Below are 17,368 nucleotides of genomic sequence, written 5' to 3' on the forward strand. Positions count from 1 at the left end.
AGGTTGGGGTTTATGAAAGCTGATAGTCCAGCTTCTGCTTCTCTTTTCCCCGAGTTGCCTTCTGGCACCGCATCTGATTCCTGTGAATCTGAGGGGAGCAGTGGTGGTGAGAACAGCCTCTTCCCATTCCTCCCACAGCACAGGGGCTGCTGTTCATGCACTGGTGTCCTCAGTCAAACAGAGAAGAAAGCAAAAATTAGGACTAATGTTACTGTTTCCCACTGTTCTGTGTTTATCACATTAACCACCAGCAGACTGGTTTGTAAATACAGAATGTGATCCAAAGCCCACTGAAGTGCCTAGAATATGTGTCTCAGAACCATGAATATTAACTTATCCAAATAATTTTTATACAAGGATTGAAAAACATATAAGGGTTTGAGAGAAAAGCAGTCTTTTGGTAGTTTGGGATTGGGATTTTTGAACCAGAATCTGATATAAAGCACACTGTTACAGGGGGGTCTTTTATATTTTATATTTTTTGGACCAGACTCTTAAAACATTGTCACAACAGTATCACTATTACCATATTACATAATTACTTTGCATGCTGCACTCAGTTGGAAGGAATTCAAAACAAGCCCAAATTTATACCAAAATATTGGCCACGTGTTTCAGATAAGGTATCAGAAACTTTGAACACAACATAAGAGATTTAATATCCAGCATTTCCTTTTAAACTCATTTATATTTCTCCCTCTCTCTCCAGCCTCACACCCCTGCACCTTTACATTTTATGTGACAGCACTGCTTTAGTGCCTTCAATAAAACAGCCTTGTCCAGTGAGGCAAATACAAGCACCTTAATGAGGTGTGACCAACTTTTGTTGGTGCAGCCTTTGTCCTTTGCTGCTCTTCACAGATGACACAGGAGCCCTTCTTGGCGCTGCAGCTTGACTGACTCAAAGCTGGGAGTGAGTGAACAAAACAGACACATGGCATTGGTTATCTTTTTGGTCCCCTGCTTTGTGGTCGGCATGGACATGGCTTTCTCCTGCCAGGATGCTGATGACTTCGTGGGAGCCAGTTCTCCAGGGGACATCATTATTGGAGGCTTGTTTGCAGTTCACAGCGAAATGCTGCACCCAGATGAAGAGCCCATCAAGCCAGTAATTCAGAATTGTGCTGGGTGAGTAATACTGAAAATTATACATATAGCAAAGAAGAGACCACTGACACTGGACCTGTAGCTCTCATGTTAAGGTCAACAAATTCTGCTTCTCTTGCTTTGCCTAGTCTCTAAAAATTCCTTGGGCATCACATAAATTTCAAATAAATTAATACAGGATGACAGAATATGGCCAAGTTACAATAAAAAATACTGCAGCTTACTGAGGAAGGGAATGAGCATTTGATCCTATTTCAATCTTTGCAGATAATCAAATAACCTTGGATGTTCATTTTATCTAATTTCCATGGAAATGCTAATTTGCTTTAGGTCTGAAGGACTCAGCTGGGCATCTATTCATTATTTGTTATGAAGCTGAACCTACATGATTTGAACACAGGCAGACTATTTCATTTTACCCAACCCCATAGTAAAGTCTGCCTCCCATCTCTTGGGCAGCTCAGTTATAATCTATGACAGCACCTTGATGGTGACACTATAGGTTTTTTTTTTAGTTACCATAATTATTACATATAATTATGGCTCTATATTATAGGATAGCCTACATATAAACACCTTGTCATGCATGTATTCTGTGCATCAGAATAATTATTCTGTTGGGTCCAGATCCTACTGTGCTTGAAACATCCATTTTCCTGGAATGCATAAAAAGGAGACCTGGTGAAGAATTTTATTTTAAGTACATAATAAACCTTTCCTAAGATCAGGAATTCCAAACGTGCATTTTTAAAAATTGAAATACAGGTGCAAATCCAGAAATTTTATTTGACTTTTACAACTTAATCCCAGATCTGAATCTAATAATCAGCTAGGCATGCAGTTATCCATCTGGATTTATGTCAAAATGTTGATTAGGTTGATAATTTTGTCTGTCTTCCATTATTTTTCTATGGAGACATAAATTATCTCAACTGCATCTGAAATTTAATTTAGATCACAAGATTTGTAATCTTCAGAGAAGCATGCCTGAGAGAATTGGTTGTATTGTAGACATTTTGCACTAGCTCAATTCTGATTAATCACCTGTTGTAACATCCGCTGGAGATGAGGGGAAATATCTAGGCTAACTTCATCAGGTCTGGAAGTATTTTAGTACACCAATGCAACCACTAGAGACCTTGACCTCTGAAATATTTTCTTCTATTCTGAAATATTTAATACTTCCTTTTCTTTGCTTCATGCTTTTGGTGAAAATAAATACATTTTTTAAAAACTTACTGGGCAGGTATAGTAAACTGGAATATTTTCACTGACTCTGACAGATGCTTCCTGAAAATATCACTTGAAAATTTTCATAATTTCAAATTTTCATGTATCATGAAAATAAACTTTTATTACCTTTTCCTTTTCCAGAAAAAAGCTTTTATTCAGGTATATTTTTATTGAGGTATATTTTTATTCAGGTATATTTTTATTAAGGTATATTTTAAGTTTTGTGTTTATTTTACTTACTGAAACATTAAATGAGAAAAGTATGTGTGTTTTTTAATCTTTTGTACACTAAACCCAAGCAAATCACACAAAACTTACTACCCATCAGTTCTTCTCAGCTATTCTCATGGATATGCTCAAAACAGACTTTGCTTCACCCTTGATTCCAACAAAATTTTTCTAAAGCATGCTGCCTATGTTTCTCTGACAGCTTTGAAATTCAGGTTTTTCTTCAGACACTTGCAATGATACACGCTATTGAAACCATCAACAACTCAACACTGTTATCTGGAGTTACTCTAGGCTATGAAATCTACGACACATGTGCAGAAGTTACAAAAGCCATGGCATCTGCTCTGAGATTTCTGTCTAAATTCAATTCTTCTGAGAATGCTGTGGAGTTCAAGTGTAACTACTCAGACTACATCCCGAGAGTCAAGGCAGTCACTGGAGCCAGCTACTCAGAGGTGTCGATGGCAGTGTCAAGGCTGTTGGCTTTGCAATTAATCCCACAGGTAGGTTTGAGGCAATTATTTTATTTTGGACAGTGGTTCAGATTTACCATGCTAAGAATAAGTTTCTGATCACAGGAATTGCAAAAGCCACACATTTAACTACAGGTTTATCCTAAGGACATCAGGATGGGTGGGCTTTCGCTCTAAGTAAGGGGAGGCCTTGATTCACTTGCCCAGACTAAGGCAGGAAGGGATATTTTATATATCAAAGGCACATTTATCCAAGTGGTTTTTTCAGGGTCATGCTGGGCTCTTGTCAGCCTGGCAGTGCCTTTAGTCAGTCCTGGTTACTCCATTGTACCTTGGATGACACTGAAGGATTTTGTTCAGGCAGCAAATTCACAGTTGCCATGTCCAGTTTGCCTGGTGGTGAATATGACAATACTCAATTCAAGCTAAAAAAAAAAAAAGAGAAAGAAAAAAAAAAGACAGACCAGATCAAATCTGGCCAGAAATTCAGGAATTCTCTCCAGTCCAAGAGAAATTAAATGTTGGAGTCAGTTAAAACTATGGACAGGGAAGTGAGGAAGATTGCGCTAAAACAAAGGTTTACTCCTGATACTCTTCAAATAGTTGTAGAAGTGAAAGAATACAACAGTTTAGAACCACTCTAGTCCTTCCCAAAATACCATTTTCTATTTCTGACCTCTCTAGGACTAGTATAGTCCCACATTTCTGTTTAGGTCCCTGCTTACCTTCCTACTGTCACCTTTGTAAAAGAATTGGGGCCAAGGCCAGGACTAACAAGGAAAATCCACTTCCACACCATCCAGTCTTGCACTTTGGTTTTGGCAATAGATATAAATTAACCAAATGAGTGGAAAAAACATAAAATCTGAACTAAAGATAACTTCTAACTGAATCTTCTCCTCTGCAATGGTAGGAAGTAATTCTGACCTCCAACGCCACCACAGGAACTGTAGTAAGGATGAAAACTAAAATGCCACACTTGAACATAATCAAAAGGCAAGTGACTAAAAAAATGTGCAGTAGGGCATAGATGGAAAATGGGACCCAGATTTTTCTTATCAATAGCATCTGCAGTGTTCTGGCACAATAAGATTTTATCTATATTTGTATCCCCTCCAGACAGGTGACTCTCATTTTAGAAAGCTTAAACTTATTTTTTAAGAACTGTCAAGCAATATAGGGGGGAAAAGTTCCAAACAAGAAAAAAAGAAAAAAGGATGAAACCTGAAAAGATTTAAATAGCCAGGTTCTTTTAATGTTTTTCTAGCTACAATCACAAGAAAAAGATAATAAATCTTTTATATGAAAGAATGATAGCATTTTGTATTATTGGTTACTGTTTGTTTGTCTGTGAGGTTCTTCCAACAGATCTAGTGATTCTTTTAAAATATAATAATTAAAGATTGGCAAGAAAAACAAATACATATCTGTGTGAACCATTCTAATGCACTCAGTGATAGGAAAATACAAAATAGAATAGTACTAGCAGTTTGAATAGAATCTAAAAAAATAGCCAAATTTTAAATATTGTTTTGAAGAGCATGTTAACAGTATCTGAACAGAGTAAGTCAAAATCTTGATACCATCATGACTGTCATATCCATTTTGAAAGATTTTTTTCTCAGCCTTTACTAAATTCTGTGGAAGAGAGTGAAAACAAAAAGTGTAACTGGTACTGGGCACAAGTCTGCACCCTAAGAGCAAGGAGAAAGAACCTGCCCCCTTTGGATGTAATTTGTTGATGCTCACTCTCAGGAGCTGGGAGCCCAGGTCAGGTGGGAAGAAAGAGCAATCACGGCAGGTTTGGATCTCTTGGCATCCTTTGGAAGAGACCACACCCATAACTGAATTGTTCGCTCTTCCTAGGTCAGTCCTGCATCATCAGCTGAAATCCTCAGTGACAAAATCAGGTTTCCTTCTTTCTTCAGGACTATCCCCAGTGACTTTCACCAGACAAGAGCAATGACTCACTTGATCTATGAATCTGGGTGGAACTGGATTGGAGTGATAGCCACTGATGATGACAATGGGCGGTTCGCTCTGGAGAGTTTTGGGGTTCAGGCTATGGTGAACAATGTTTGCATAGCTTTTAAAGAGATGCTGCCAGCCTATCTCTCTGACAGCACCTTTCATACCAAAGTTGATCAAGCAATTGAGAAGATTGTCAAGGAAACAGGAGTAAATGTTATTGTTGTCTTTATGAGACAATTCCATGTGCTCAAACTATTCAAGAAAGCAATTGAGAGGAATGTTAATAAAATCTGGATTGCAAGTGATAACTGGTCAGCTGCAGTCAAAATCAGTACAATTCCCAATATCAGACAGCTGGGAACAGTTGTGGGATTTGGATTTAAAAGTGGAGACATCTCCTCTTTCCAAGAGTTTTTGAGAAACCTTCATGAAAAGCCCACTGAAAACAACAAGTTTTTACGTGAATATATTATGCTTTTGTCAGTCTGTGCACACCTGGAATATCATGATTTTCAAACATGCATTGCAAACCAGTCCCAGGATGATCTATTGGAAAATGATGGGAGTAAACCTCAGTTCTGGAGAGATGATTTTTTGAATGCTAACGTCGAACCAGGATTTATCCACAGAACTATGCTTGCAGTCTATGCTATAGCTCACGCCATTAAAAGGCAATGCAAAGACAGAAACTGCAAGGATCCATCTGCCTTTACTCCATGGGAGGTATGATGCTAATTCTTTCAAGTGTCATTCTCTCTGCCTAACTTTCAGCACATTTTTGCTCCCGTATTCCTGGAGATAAACACTTGATCCTTTTACTAAATGACGTTTTATCAGCCATTTGACTACTAGTGGTTGTTCCCATTGCTACAAACCACTGTGATACACTGAGTGCTCTTAAGAGATGGGGATACTGCAGGATAGGAGCAATCGCCAAAGAGCTTCAATTTTCCTCTCTCTCTTTCTCTCACCATTGTATCTGTTTTGTCTTAATTCAAGTATTTTCCTCTACAATGAGTCTCTACTTGAAAATGCAACACATTATACCTCTGTCTGATCTTGACTTACATATAAAGACATAATCTTTAAGATGGGTGAGGTACTTGTTATCACACTACTCGGTGGGAAAAGGGGAAAAATCACACAAGTAAACCTGACCTGACCTTTTACCCAAGAACCTGCTCAGGACTATTCACTTTTACACACTTTTACTCAGAGGATTAAACAAATGTTCATTTAAAAGTCAAACAACTTCTGAAGCACTCTGATTTGCTATTCTGATTTGCTCTGACCTCTTATCCTAGGTCAGGGCAGGTCAAACCAAGATATGGGATTTGAAAATAAAACCAACCAATAACTCAGTAACAATCACACTCTTACATGAATTAGTAAACTCTAATGGGACAAATTCAGGACTACTTTGTAGAATGCAGTTTTATGGAGCTACATTTATATCATAACTGAACTAAATTAAAACTCCTTTAAAGTTGTTAAGCACTCATGAAGAGAATTGAAAGAGATAATTATTTCCCCCATAATGTTTTCATAATGTGTTATATCTACATGAAAATTCAACCCTCTAAGAAGGGAGATATATATGTAGAGAAAAATATTTGGATACAAATGATCCATATCATACATCTTCATATACAGGGAAACAATAGAGTGATTGTTGTTATAGACTTTGCAAAAATAATAATGAGTTGCACCAAAATGTTGCTAAATATTAGCTCCTTCTGTAAATATTAGCTCCTTCTGTCTGAAGCTCAAGATGTATTCAAAAAGCTCTGGTGTTCTCATACTGTTAGACAAATTGAAAAAGTAGAGAAGAATTACATGACTAGTCTGAGTATATACAATTAAAAAAAAATCCTATTCAGTTCCACACAACTATGCATCATCCAAATAAAATGTGCCATTTAAATTGGTTAGAAACACACTAGTCTTTCACAAATTATGTAAGCGCTGAAAAAATTACATTAAACATGAAAAAATGGCGTATTATATACACCAGATGTATTACATATATTTGACAAAGCCTATTAAGGTGGTATACCTGTTAGCACATTTGTTAAATGCTACCAGTATCACAAATGGACTCATGTAAGAGAATGCTTTTCAAATGCAGTTGAACTCAACCTTTCACCAAACATTGAATTTTTTTCTTGTCAGTTAATTACTGTTGCCAAAAATCACAGAGCCTGCAAAATAATAAAGCTTTTGTTTCAATTAAGAACTATGACAGCTAATGGGAATACTTCTCTGATCTCCCCATGAAATGAGAGTGGGGATATATAATGTGCCTTAACCTGTCCTTTTCTAGATTCACACTGACCTTGTTTGATCTGTCTGTGACGAGGGAGGCAGAAATCTTTTCCTGTTGAGCAGAATGGATTGCAATATGAAGCTGGACAGTTGCCCTAACAAAGCATCCTTGGTCTGGAATTTCCTGTGACCTCTCAAATACGGCCTTGGTGTTTATTGCCATTGTGCCATTGATCTGCCCATGTGAGCAAATTGGCATATATTGTTCATTGATTATTAACAGTTCTGAGTCTCACCTTGCCATACACAATTTCAGTCAGAGTCACAGCTGGGAACAGTGCTAGATACTTCCAGACATGCTAGAGGAATTTACTCTGGAAGCAAATGTTGCCCAGATTGACTCTGCTGGCACTAAAGTAACAACAGAGCACTGCCCACTACTGTTCTTTGCAAGAAGGAGAGTGCCAAAAGGATTCTTAGGTTTTGCATGCAAAAATATTTTCTCTCTGGACATCACACCAAAATTTTCAAGGCTGGAAAACAAACTATGATCATAATTTTATGAAATTATGATTCTTTTTAATAATAGATTTTTAAGGCAAATTAAGTTATCTGTATAATGTAATTCTGTAAACACAATTAATTTTAATTTTAATGCTTCTTTTAGTTCTAAAAGCATTTCTTTTTAACTTGGTATTATCATATGTATGTTAAACAACTCAGTTTATCACACTGAGTGTGCATATCATGTGTATCAAACATGATACTGGTGAATGTTTTCATTCCTTACGCTTATGTGCAGCTCCTTGAAGAACTTAAACATGTTACAGTCATTGATGCTGATAAGGAAGTCAACTTTGACTCCAATGGAGATATGAGCACCAGTTATGATGTCCTTCTCTGGAAAGAAATTGATGGCCACATGGAAATCACCACTATGGCAGAGTATGACGCAGAGAAAGGTGGCTTTATCTTTGAGAATGAAGAGAAAAAAAAAGATTTTCTGGCTTTAAAGGTAACTTTTCATTTGTTGACGTAATGTGTGAAATTTGTTTCAGATGATTTTTTTTCTCCCTGCAGCACTTGCAACTGAAGCATGTGTCAGCTAGAAATCTCTTGTGTGGTTTAATGTTCTCCTGTTAGAGCAAAGAATCCTTTCTGAGTTTATTCAACCTCTTTCATGGAACCTGAGATGCATGTGAGCAGGCTCAGCGATACAAAATTTATTTACTTCTCCAGAATGCCCCTAGAAGTTTCTGTCTGTCCTAAGGATTCCTAAGGATGCTATTCCAGAATCTTACAAAGGGATTTTAAAATAAAAAGTGATAGTGTATAAAAAAGCTGTCACTTATGTACCACCTCCCTTTTTTTTTTTTTTTTTTTTTTTTTTTTTTTTTTTTTTTTTTTTTTAACATGAATATTCAGGTGTGTTGACTTTATTGTTTTAAAAATAAGTTGTTTTTTATTTGCCTCTGTTAGAGCTGGGGTCAGGGACATGAGTAGGTGGTGCCACCTGGAGCCCCAGCACTGGTGTAGACAGGACTAGTGGGTAGTTCTGGCCAGTTCCAGCTGGACAATCTGTCCTCTGTGCATGGGTGGAGGTCTGAGCTGCAAGGCATTCCCCATTAATGGGACAGGGAGAGGCTGCTTACTAAGTGGGCTGAATTCTAGTCTCCACATGTGACCTTAGCTGAGGACAGAAGGAAACCTCAAACCTTGTTCTCCTTTGTGGTGCAAGGAAATGTCTCCACCTCCTTGTAAACACCATCTTGGAAGAGAGGAGATTGCAGTGTGCTTCAGGACAGATCATCTGACAAAAAATTGGCTTTGGAAGGAGGACCTGAAGCGAGGACCTCAAGAGAAGGTCCTGATCACACACCCAGGAGTGGAACTTCATGATCCAGGGATTAGCTGGCAAGGGTCAAGAGTGTCAGAGCTGCAGTACAGAGCACCCTCCAAAGTGGCTCCTTCAAGCCAAGGCATCCCTCCTGGGCTCTGAGCAGCAGAGCTGGGTATCAGGATCTCATTTGTGAAGCAGTTCACTCAAATTCCTCATCAGATGCTTCTGTGAATTCTTTGAAGATGATCCTCTGTAGTTCTGTAGTCTAAATACAGGCTCAAAGCTGAATAAAAGACTTCGATCTAGATTTTAAAGGTACACACAAATCCAGGGGTTAGTATTTAGGGCCCAAAAATAAAATTATCAGATAAAGAACCCCCCATTCTATTACTCATTGACTGTGTGGAGAAAATACAAGAAATATAGATCCTACAATGTCTCTTTTTCAGCACCATTTTCAGATTTCCTTAAAATACGAATTATACAAAAAAAGCTCCAAAACAAATTGCAAAAATCCTGGAGGTTTATATTAATGTTCTCTTGTAATTAGCTGTACCTGAGATGATGGTCTCTTTTTTTTTCCCTCTGCACACTGCAGAAGGTTCAGTCAACCTGCTCCCAGCACTGCAGGCCAGGCCAGGTGAAAAAAGTTACAGAAAGTCCACACACATGCTGCTATGAGTGTGTTTACTGTCCAGAAAACCATTACAGCAACCAAACAGGTAAAAAAAATTGTATCCAAATAAAGGTTTGCATACTTTAATGCAATTGTTTTGCTTGGATATAATGTGCCTTGAGAACCTTGGGTTAAATTTTGGAATCGGATTTAAATATTTGTTTATGATCAGTTTCCCGTAAAACTTGGTACAAATACTTCTTAAAAGGCCAAGTTTAAAGTAATTAGATTGTTCAGCTGACTAGCATTACCCTTTGCCAGGATGGAAATTCTGGCTGATTTATCAGTGAAATTTACTCTGATTAAATAGAGCCTTTCCTCCCTGTCTTTCTGCAGTACATTCATTCCAGTAAGGAGCAATTTCCTGACTTTGAGGTTGGTGAGGCACTGGAATTGGTTTTCCAGAGAAGTTGTTGTGGTTGCCCCATTCTTAGAAGTGTTCAAGGCCAGGCTGGAAGGAGCTCTGAGCAACCTGGTGTAGTGAAAGGTGTCCCTGCCCCTGGCACAGGAATTGGAACTAGATGGTCTTTGAAAGTCCCTTCCAACCCAAACCAACTACAAGCCTATGAATCTATGAAGTTCAAGGGTTATGTATTTTGCTTAGCAGCACATTTTGTGTCTTAGCATGGGGTACTGTGTCATTTGATACAACTGTACAGCAATATTTTCTAGTATCAAATCTGATTTACCATTGGTTTAAGCAAAATCTTTTTCAGGGGAAAACTAAATATGGGGAAGAGAGATGGAATTAAGAAAATTAAGGTAGCATGTACTTTTAATATCTGGAGAGCAGAAGAAAAGCGAATTTCATCTTCTTATTCATTTAATTGTGAATTTTCTCTATATCAGAAAATAAGAATTGCAAAGCAAAAGTACATTTCAAATCATAATCTAAAGCAATGTTTCATCTTGCCGTTGTATTTTTAAAACTATCTGTAAAGAGAATATTGGGTGTTTTCTTGTTAAAATAGTCAAATTAAAGAAAAATAGTTCAAATTTTTGCAAGTGAATTAATTACTCTAGAGTCATTGTTCAGGTTTCAATTAAGTTTGTCGGTCCAGAGCTCTGGCCACATTTCACTGGTTTGGCAAGACAGTTTTTGAACCCTGGTCGTTTTCCCTCCTTGCTTCTGGCTGCAGGCAAGGCTTGCTCCCAGCTGGCAGGAGCTCCAGGCATTTGTCCTTAGCTCGTTGTGCCACTGCCACCGCAGCCCTGCAGCTCCTCCCCCTGGACAGCGACAGCCGGAGTCAGGAGCAGTCAGACCCATCTTTTCCCTTTAGCATCCTTTCCCACATGGCTCCTGTATCTCAAGTCCCTACAATCCACTTTGCCGTTCATTAACTTTGGGGTTCTAAGAGATTTTCCTTTTTTTCTGCTTCCAGATATGGATTTCTGCCACCGATGTAACAACAAAACCTACTGGGCTCCAATCAACAGCACCACATGCTACAGAAAGACCATCTATTTCCTTGCCTGGACTGACTGGTTTGCTATCTTCCTCCTCTTCCTCTCTGCTTTTGGGATTGTGTTGGTTTTGTCCATTTGTGTAATATTTACCAAAAACTTGGACACACCAGTAGTAAAGGCATCTGGTGGTCTGACTGTCTGCTATATTATCCTCTTCAGCCACTTCTTAATTTTTTTGAGCACTGTCTTCTTCATAGATGTACCCACAGAATTCAAATGTAAAACTAGGCAAGCACTCTTTGGCATAAGTTTTACACTCTGCATTTCATGTATTTTAATAAAGTCACTAAAAATTTTACTAGCTTTCAGCTTTGATCCCAAGCTTCAAAATTTCCTGAAATGCATGTATAAACCTATTCCCACTGTGGTCACCTGCACTGGAATTCAAGTTATCATTTGCACCTCCTGGCTAATATTTAGGACACCTTTTGTGAATCAAAATTTCTCAATGCCAAGAGCAATAATTCTGGAGTGCAATGAGGGGTCTATTGTAGCTTTTGGGATTATGTTGGGCTACATCTCTGCCCTAGCATTTGTTTGCTTCATATTTGCCTTTAAGGGTAGGAAGTTGCCAGAGAATTACAATGAAGCTAAATTCATCACTTTCGGCATGCTAATTTACTTTATAGCGTGGATCGTATTTATCCCTGTCTACGCAACCACATTTGGCAAATACTTGCCAGCAGTGGAAATTATTGTTGTTTTAATATCCAATTACGGAATCCTCTGCTGTACTTTTCTTCCAAAATGCTATATCATCATTTACAAGCAAGAATCAAACACAAAATCTGCCTTTCTCAAAATGGTTTACACGTATTCCTCCAAGAGTGCAGGCAGTGTTGCTGTTAGTCAGGTTTCTTTAGATTCAAAATCTTCCAGCCTCCAAGCTACTATCACAGACTCATGTAAAACTGAGAATGACTCTGTGAATGGAATCTGCCATTTCCAAGTGCCTGGGCAGCCACTAATAAAAGGCAAAGTTCTTCCTATAAATGCTGCAAGGACTATGGTCAGGAAAAGAGTTGCCAGCATATGACTGGCCAGTGTTAGAGTACTAGAAGTTCAAAAGCCATTTTAGGGAGCAATTTCTCTTTCAGATCTCTTTTCTTTTGGTATTCCCAAGGAGGGCAGGCCATGTGAAACACCTTTCCCTGTACTTAGGCAGTTACCCATCATCAGATCTGAAAGGCTTTCCTGACTCACAGAGTCCATCCCTTGCTCCTGAAAACTCCCTGATGTGCAGTCCCCTTCAGCAGCTCCCCTCTTTCCCCATCCAGCCCACATAGACCTGTGGGAACCTATTCTGCAACCTCCCTTCCTCAAGTGAGGCAGAAGCATCACAAAATCATTATTTCTCACAGTCATGTAAGTGGGACCGCATGAATTTCCCCACTTCTTTTGCCTCTTTGATGCTCAGTTGTTTAAGGAGCTCTTCTTCTCATCTGGCCCCATTATACAGATCAAAGAGAACCTTGTCCCTGCCTTTGTTTGCCAAGATAAACAAGTCCAGCTCTTCAGTCTCCACTTTTAAGATAGGCTTTCCATTCTTCTGAACTTCCAAAAGTAACTCTTTTCATCTGGTATCAGTGAATCTTTTTTTTTTTTCTATCCAAAATTGCACACCTTATTCCAGATGAGTGCTGTAGTGACATTTAAGTTTCCTTGTGTTTACCATCATGGTAATGAACTAGAGACAGATCTATAAAGAAATCAGAGAATTCTTCTAGAGCTCTGTAGTTATACATGGGTTCATCTGCCTTTTTTTCTTCATAGTCAGAATAAACACACTGATTCACCTCATGCACATCCTCTGATGCACGAGGAGAGTGAGCTCCAGGTGTGCTTTTATTTGGGAGTGTAAAGTCAATGTGTAATGTCAAAACTTAAAACGACTAATTGATTCCTCTCATTAGCATAAATAATGTAATGACCAGTATCAGCGTGAGTGCATCCTGGAAAATTTAAGGGGGTTGATATATTTAAAAAATGTGATATTCAATAAAAACATAACAATGCATCATTATGATACACAGAAAGAGCACAAGGATGACTTGGCATGATCTGCACTGAATGAGTCTCTGCTCTGTAGCTCCATGAGCACAGGCTGTGCTGTGCCTTCTCTAGAGAGGCAAAGGGCACATTCAGAGCAGGAAGAATTTTTCTGTCAGGCTAATGGTACCACAGAGCTTTTTCAGACAGAGCTTAAACAGCAGAGCCACATTGTCAATACAGGAAAAGGAAAATACTTCTCCATATTCATAAAGCCCAGAACATAGAAACTTTGCTGTTTTAAGTTCTGTGTCATGTGACTTTAAAATAATACTAAAATCCTTGATATTGTGTATCTGTGAAGGTATTTTAAAGTCATTTGAAAGGCAAGAGTGCAATTCACATACAGATTTCTGTAAATACATATGCTCTGTTGCTGGTTGTAGGAATGAATGGTTATGTGTATATATTTACATGTTAAATGCTGTTTCTACTTCAGTTGTTGCAAATATTTTTCTGCATATGAGGTTATGCATAATAAGGCGAAAATGCCTGCCATTTGACTGACAATTCAGCAAGAAATCTTCCCCTAAAAGAGAAAAGCAAAGCTTACATTGCACTGTCAGCAATCAGCTTGTGAGAAGAGTTCATTTGGCTGGAATGTTGTACCTGTATTTATTATTTTCGAAAGTGTTGAGTGTAGCATGCCTCGAAGCTATGTGAAAGGGAATTATTAAAGCCATATTGATATTTAAAATTGAGTTTGCTTACTTAATTTCCTTACCCAAGAGCTTCTATTTGGCCTTGAACAGCAGCAATACATGTAAGGTGTTTCCACTGTGGACCTCAGCCTGCTTAGAAACATCCTCTGGATGGAAAGCTGTCTGTGGTAGGGGAATCATCCTGCAGGTCAATGAGGAGAATTCCTTGATGAACAGGGCCTGATGACAGCAGTGTGGAGGTCTCTACTGAGGTATCTCTGAGGAAAGACAACACATGTGGCAGGATTTCAAAGGAGCCCCATCCTCCATCTAATTCCCTAGCTATTCAGGTCTTCTGTGCAAAGCACAGTCCACAGTGGAGCAGAGAGGATATAACAGGTTTGGGAACTTGACTTGGCAGCAAAAAAGAGACATTATACCAAGATGTGTTACATGGTTTTAAATGCCTTGTCTGCAAGAAGCAAGTGATCAAATGTAGGTAGAACATAAAGGGATTGTACTACCCTGCACAGAGGATATGTAAAAGCTTAAAATAGGAGTTTTTTATGCTAAAGGAGCATTTGTGCACATTCTCCTGCCCAGGGCAGTAAGTATTCCAGCAATCTATTCCTCTTGCCAGTCATCAGGACATTAAATAAGCCTGAGACAGATTTTCATCCCCAGAGCACAGAACAGGAATCACTTTCCAGAGTCATAGCAAAGTCTTATCCCTCTGCTCCCGGAGCCATGGCCATAGGTCAGGCCACGTAAGGCCAAAAGGACCAGCTCTTTTTCCTGGCCCAGAGCACACTCTGCACGCTTCCTTTGGAAAGATCCTGAAACCACTTCTCAAAAAACTAACATCCCACAGGCACGTTCTCCCTCTTTGAGAGCAATAGGGAGAACAAATGTCTCCAACTACAGTGTTGTTCACAGAGAAATCAAATGGGAAAATGCTGTCTGTTAAGGCCAGCAGGAGGCTGCTCTGGATGTAAACATTATTTAACCTTTTTTGGGCTTATGTCATCCATTGTTAATAATGCTGGATGATGCATTCTGAAGCCACTATCATACAATGTAGAATATCTTCAGGGAGAATGAGGGCCACAAAGGCCACCAAATATTTGACGTCATCTTCTCCAGAGTATAATTCCCTCAAGATTTCAGTAGCTCTAGCTGTGTAGATGTCTTCCAGCTGCTCACAACCTTTAGAGGTGTTATTTGGTAAGTGCTGGAAACTATGTGAGTTCCAGGCTTCCTCCCAGCAGCTCTGCTGATGGCCATTGGAACTGCAGTGACTCCAGATGTGTGGGTGACCATCAGGAGGGGCAACTAACAGCAGTGTCTGGTATGCTGCTCATAGTGAATGACACTGAGCCCAGCCCAGATGTGCTGATTCTTCCTATCCTTCCCTGCTGTGTCTTCAGGGATAAGGAGCACTGCTTGACACTACGGCGCTCTCTTTGAGCAAAGGTAAAGTATCATCCTCTAGGTCATTTCTGTTGATGTGCCTTCATCTCTGTGACAACATTCTGAAAGAGAGCACAGATGCTCAAGGAGTGTGTGTGCATGCAAAGAGGTCCATCTCTTCCTTTTTGTGATATGCTCTGCTCCTAAAGAAAAGATAGCTAGAGGTTTTGGCTACAAATAGTTCAAAACTCCTCTTTTGTGCTGTCACACTGAGCACAGGACTTCAGCTGTTGCCAGACAGATCCATCCCTGGGGAGTGGGACTTCCTCTGTTCATCTACAGCCAATCTGCATTTGGCTAATGCATGTAAAATCTTCCACTGCTTGGTGCATCAGACACGGTTCTGTTGAGATAGTCTTACACTGTCATGAATAGTCCTGACACAGGCTGTTACTTAGTAAATGTCTATTCTGTGCTGACTTCTCTGAATATTTTTTTCAGGATTTGTTTTTTGTTTGATTTTTTTTTTTAAATTAAAACTCTGTCCAGGACACGAAAGGAAAAACAAACAAACAAACAAACAAACAAAAAGGTTTTCAGTTGAAGTGGATGGAAAAGCATGTGATGAGAATTAGCATATTTGAGCATTCTGAAAGCAGTAAAATGACAGAAACGCAGACATGGGCAGGTTTGTGTCACAGAATTTATGTTCTTCATAGAATCATAAAATGGTTTGGGTTGTAAGGGACCCTAAAGGTCATCTAGTTGCCATGGGCAGAAGCACCTTCCACTAGAGCAGGTTGCTCAAAGTCCCATCCAACCCTCCAGGAATGGGGCATCCACAACTTCTCTGAACAACTGTGCCAGTGTCTCACCAACCTCACAGGAAAGAATCTCTTCCTAATCTAAACCTATTCTGATACAGTTTAAAGCCATTACTCCTTGTAAATTTGGGGTATAGGAATCACTATATGGCCTTGTAAAAAGCCCTTCTCCATCTTTCTTGTGAGCCCCTTTTAGGCATGGAAGGTGCTGTAAGGTTATGGGAAATATTAAAGGTAAGGAGGTTTTCAGAAAGCTGTGGATGCAGGCCCCAGGAACAGAAAGAACTGAAGAACTTAGAATTAGCTGTAACTGCAAAGTGTGAAAGTAGGAGAGGATACAATAGTACAGCAACCAAGGACATAAAACAATAGTCTGAACCTTAGGTTTGGCTAGGATAGATCTTAAGGCCACAGAAAAATATGCTTAGCAAGATAGTAGAAAGTTTTAAGCTTAATAATGGAGTATTGTCTATTGTTAATAGAAAGCATACAAGCAAGCATTGTTTGAAACCAGGTGTACGTGTGCTTTCAGTGATTGGCTAGAAGCTTTAGCAATTGTCTGCAAGCTTTAGCAATGTGCTATTGGCTGGAAAACTTTTAAAACGCCCTGTGACAAAGAAATCTTTGGCTGCTACTGGCAGACGTGACCTGCTGCCATCCTTCAGTTGTGTAAAACCGTGTTACATGAGACTGATGCCGCAATAAAAGCTCGATGAATGCCCAGCAGTAGTCCCGCCCTATTCGTGCCTGAAGCACCAACACATAAAGTCTCCCTGGAATCTTCTCCAGGCTGAACAACCCCAGCTCCCGGCCTGTCTTCACGGGAAAAGTGTTCCTGGCCTCTGGTCGTCTTTTTGGCCCTCCTCAGGACTCGCTCCAGCAGGGACACGTCCTAACATGAAGCTGAACTGTCACGTCTGTTTCTTTAGCCGAGTTTTGTCTCGGACGCTGACCTTCTCACACCATAGCTGCAATCCTTGAGTGCATGATGCCCTCTCCAGAGGACCGACCGATCCCTGACGGGTGTCGGCAGCCGCCCCACCCCACCCCATCCCACCCTGCCCCGCCTCGCCTCTCCTTCGGGATCTGCTGGAAGGATTCGCGGGGCGGGGCGGGGCCGGGTGGAGTCGGAGTCGCTCCGGGCGAGGCAGAGGGTCCCGCTGCGGCAGAGGGTCCGGCCG

At 39.7% G+C, this 17,368-nt stretch overlaps 1 protein-coding gene across 1 annotated transcript; it reads left to right on the forward strand.

Moving 5' to 3' along the window:
• The first annotated feature begins 662 nt into the window (after positions 1-662).
• GPRC6A (G protein-coupled receptor class C group 6 member A) lies at positions 663-16,882 on the forward strand. The gene is made up of 6 exons (XM_083858024.1): positions 663-1,128; positions 2,771-3,074; positions 4,911-5,738; positions 8,083-8,295; positions 9,719-9,842; positions 11,179-16,882. Exons 1-6 carry the CDS (start codon positions 935-937, stop codon positions 12,297-12,299), a joined length of 2,784 nt encoding a protein of 927 aa, XP_083714150.1. The 5' UTR covers positions 663-934; the 3' UTR covers positions 12,300-16,882.
• Positions 16,883-17,368: the final 486 nt, after the last annotated feature.

This window comes from Zosterops lateralis, assembly GCF_965231275.1.
Source record: "Zosterops lateralis genome assembly, chromosome: 3".
Taxonomy (NCBI): domain Eukaryota; kingdom Metazoa; phylum Chordata; class Aves; order Passeriformes; family Zosteropidae; genus Zosterops; species Zosterops lateralis.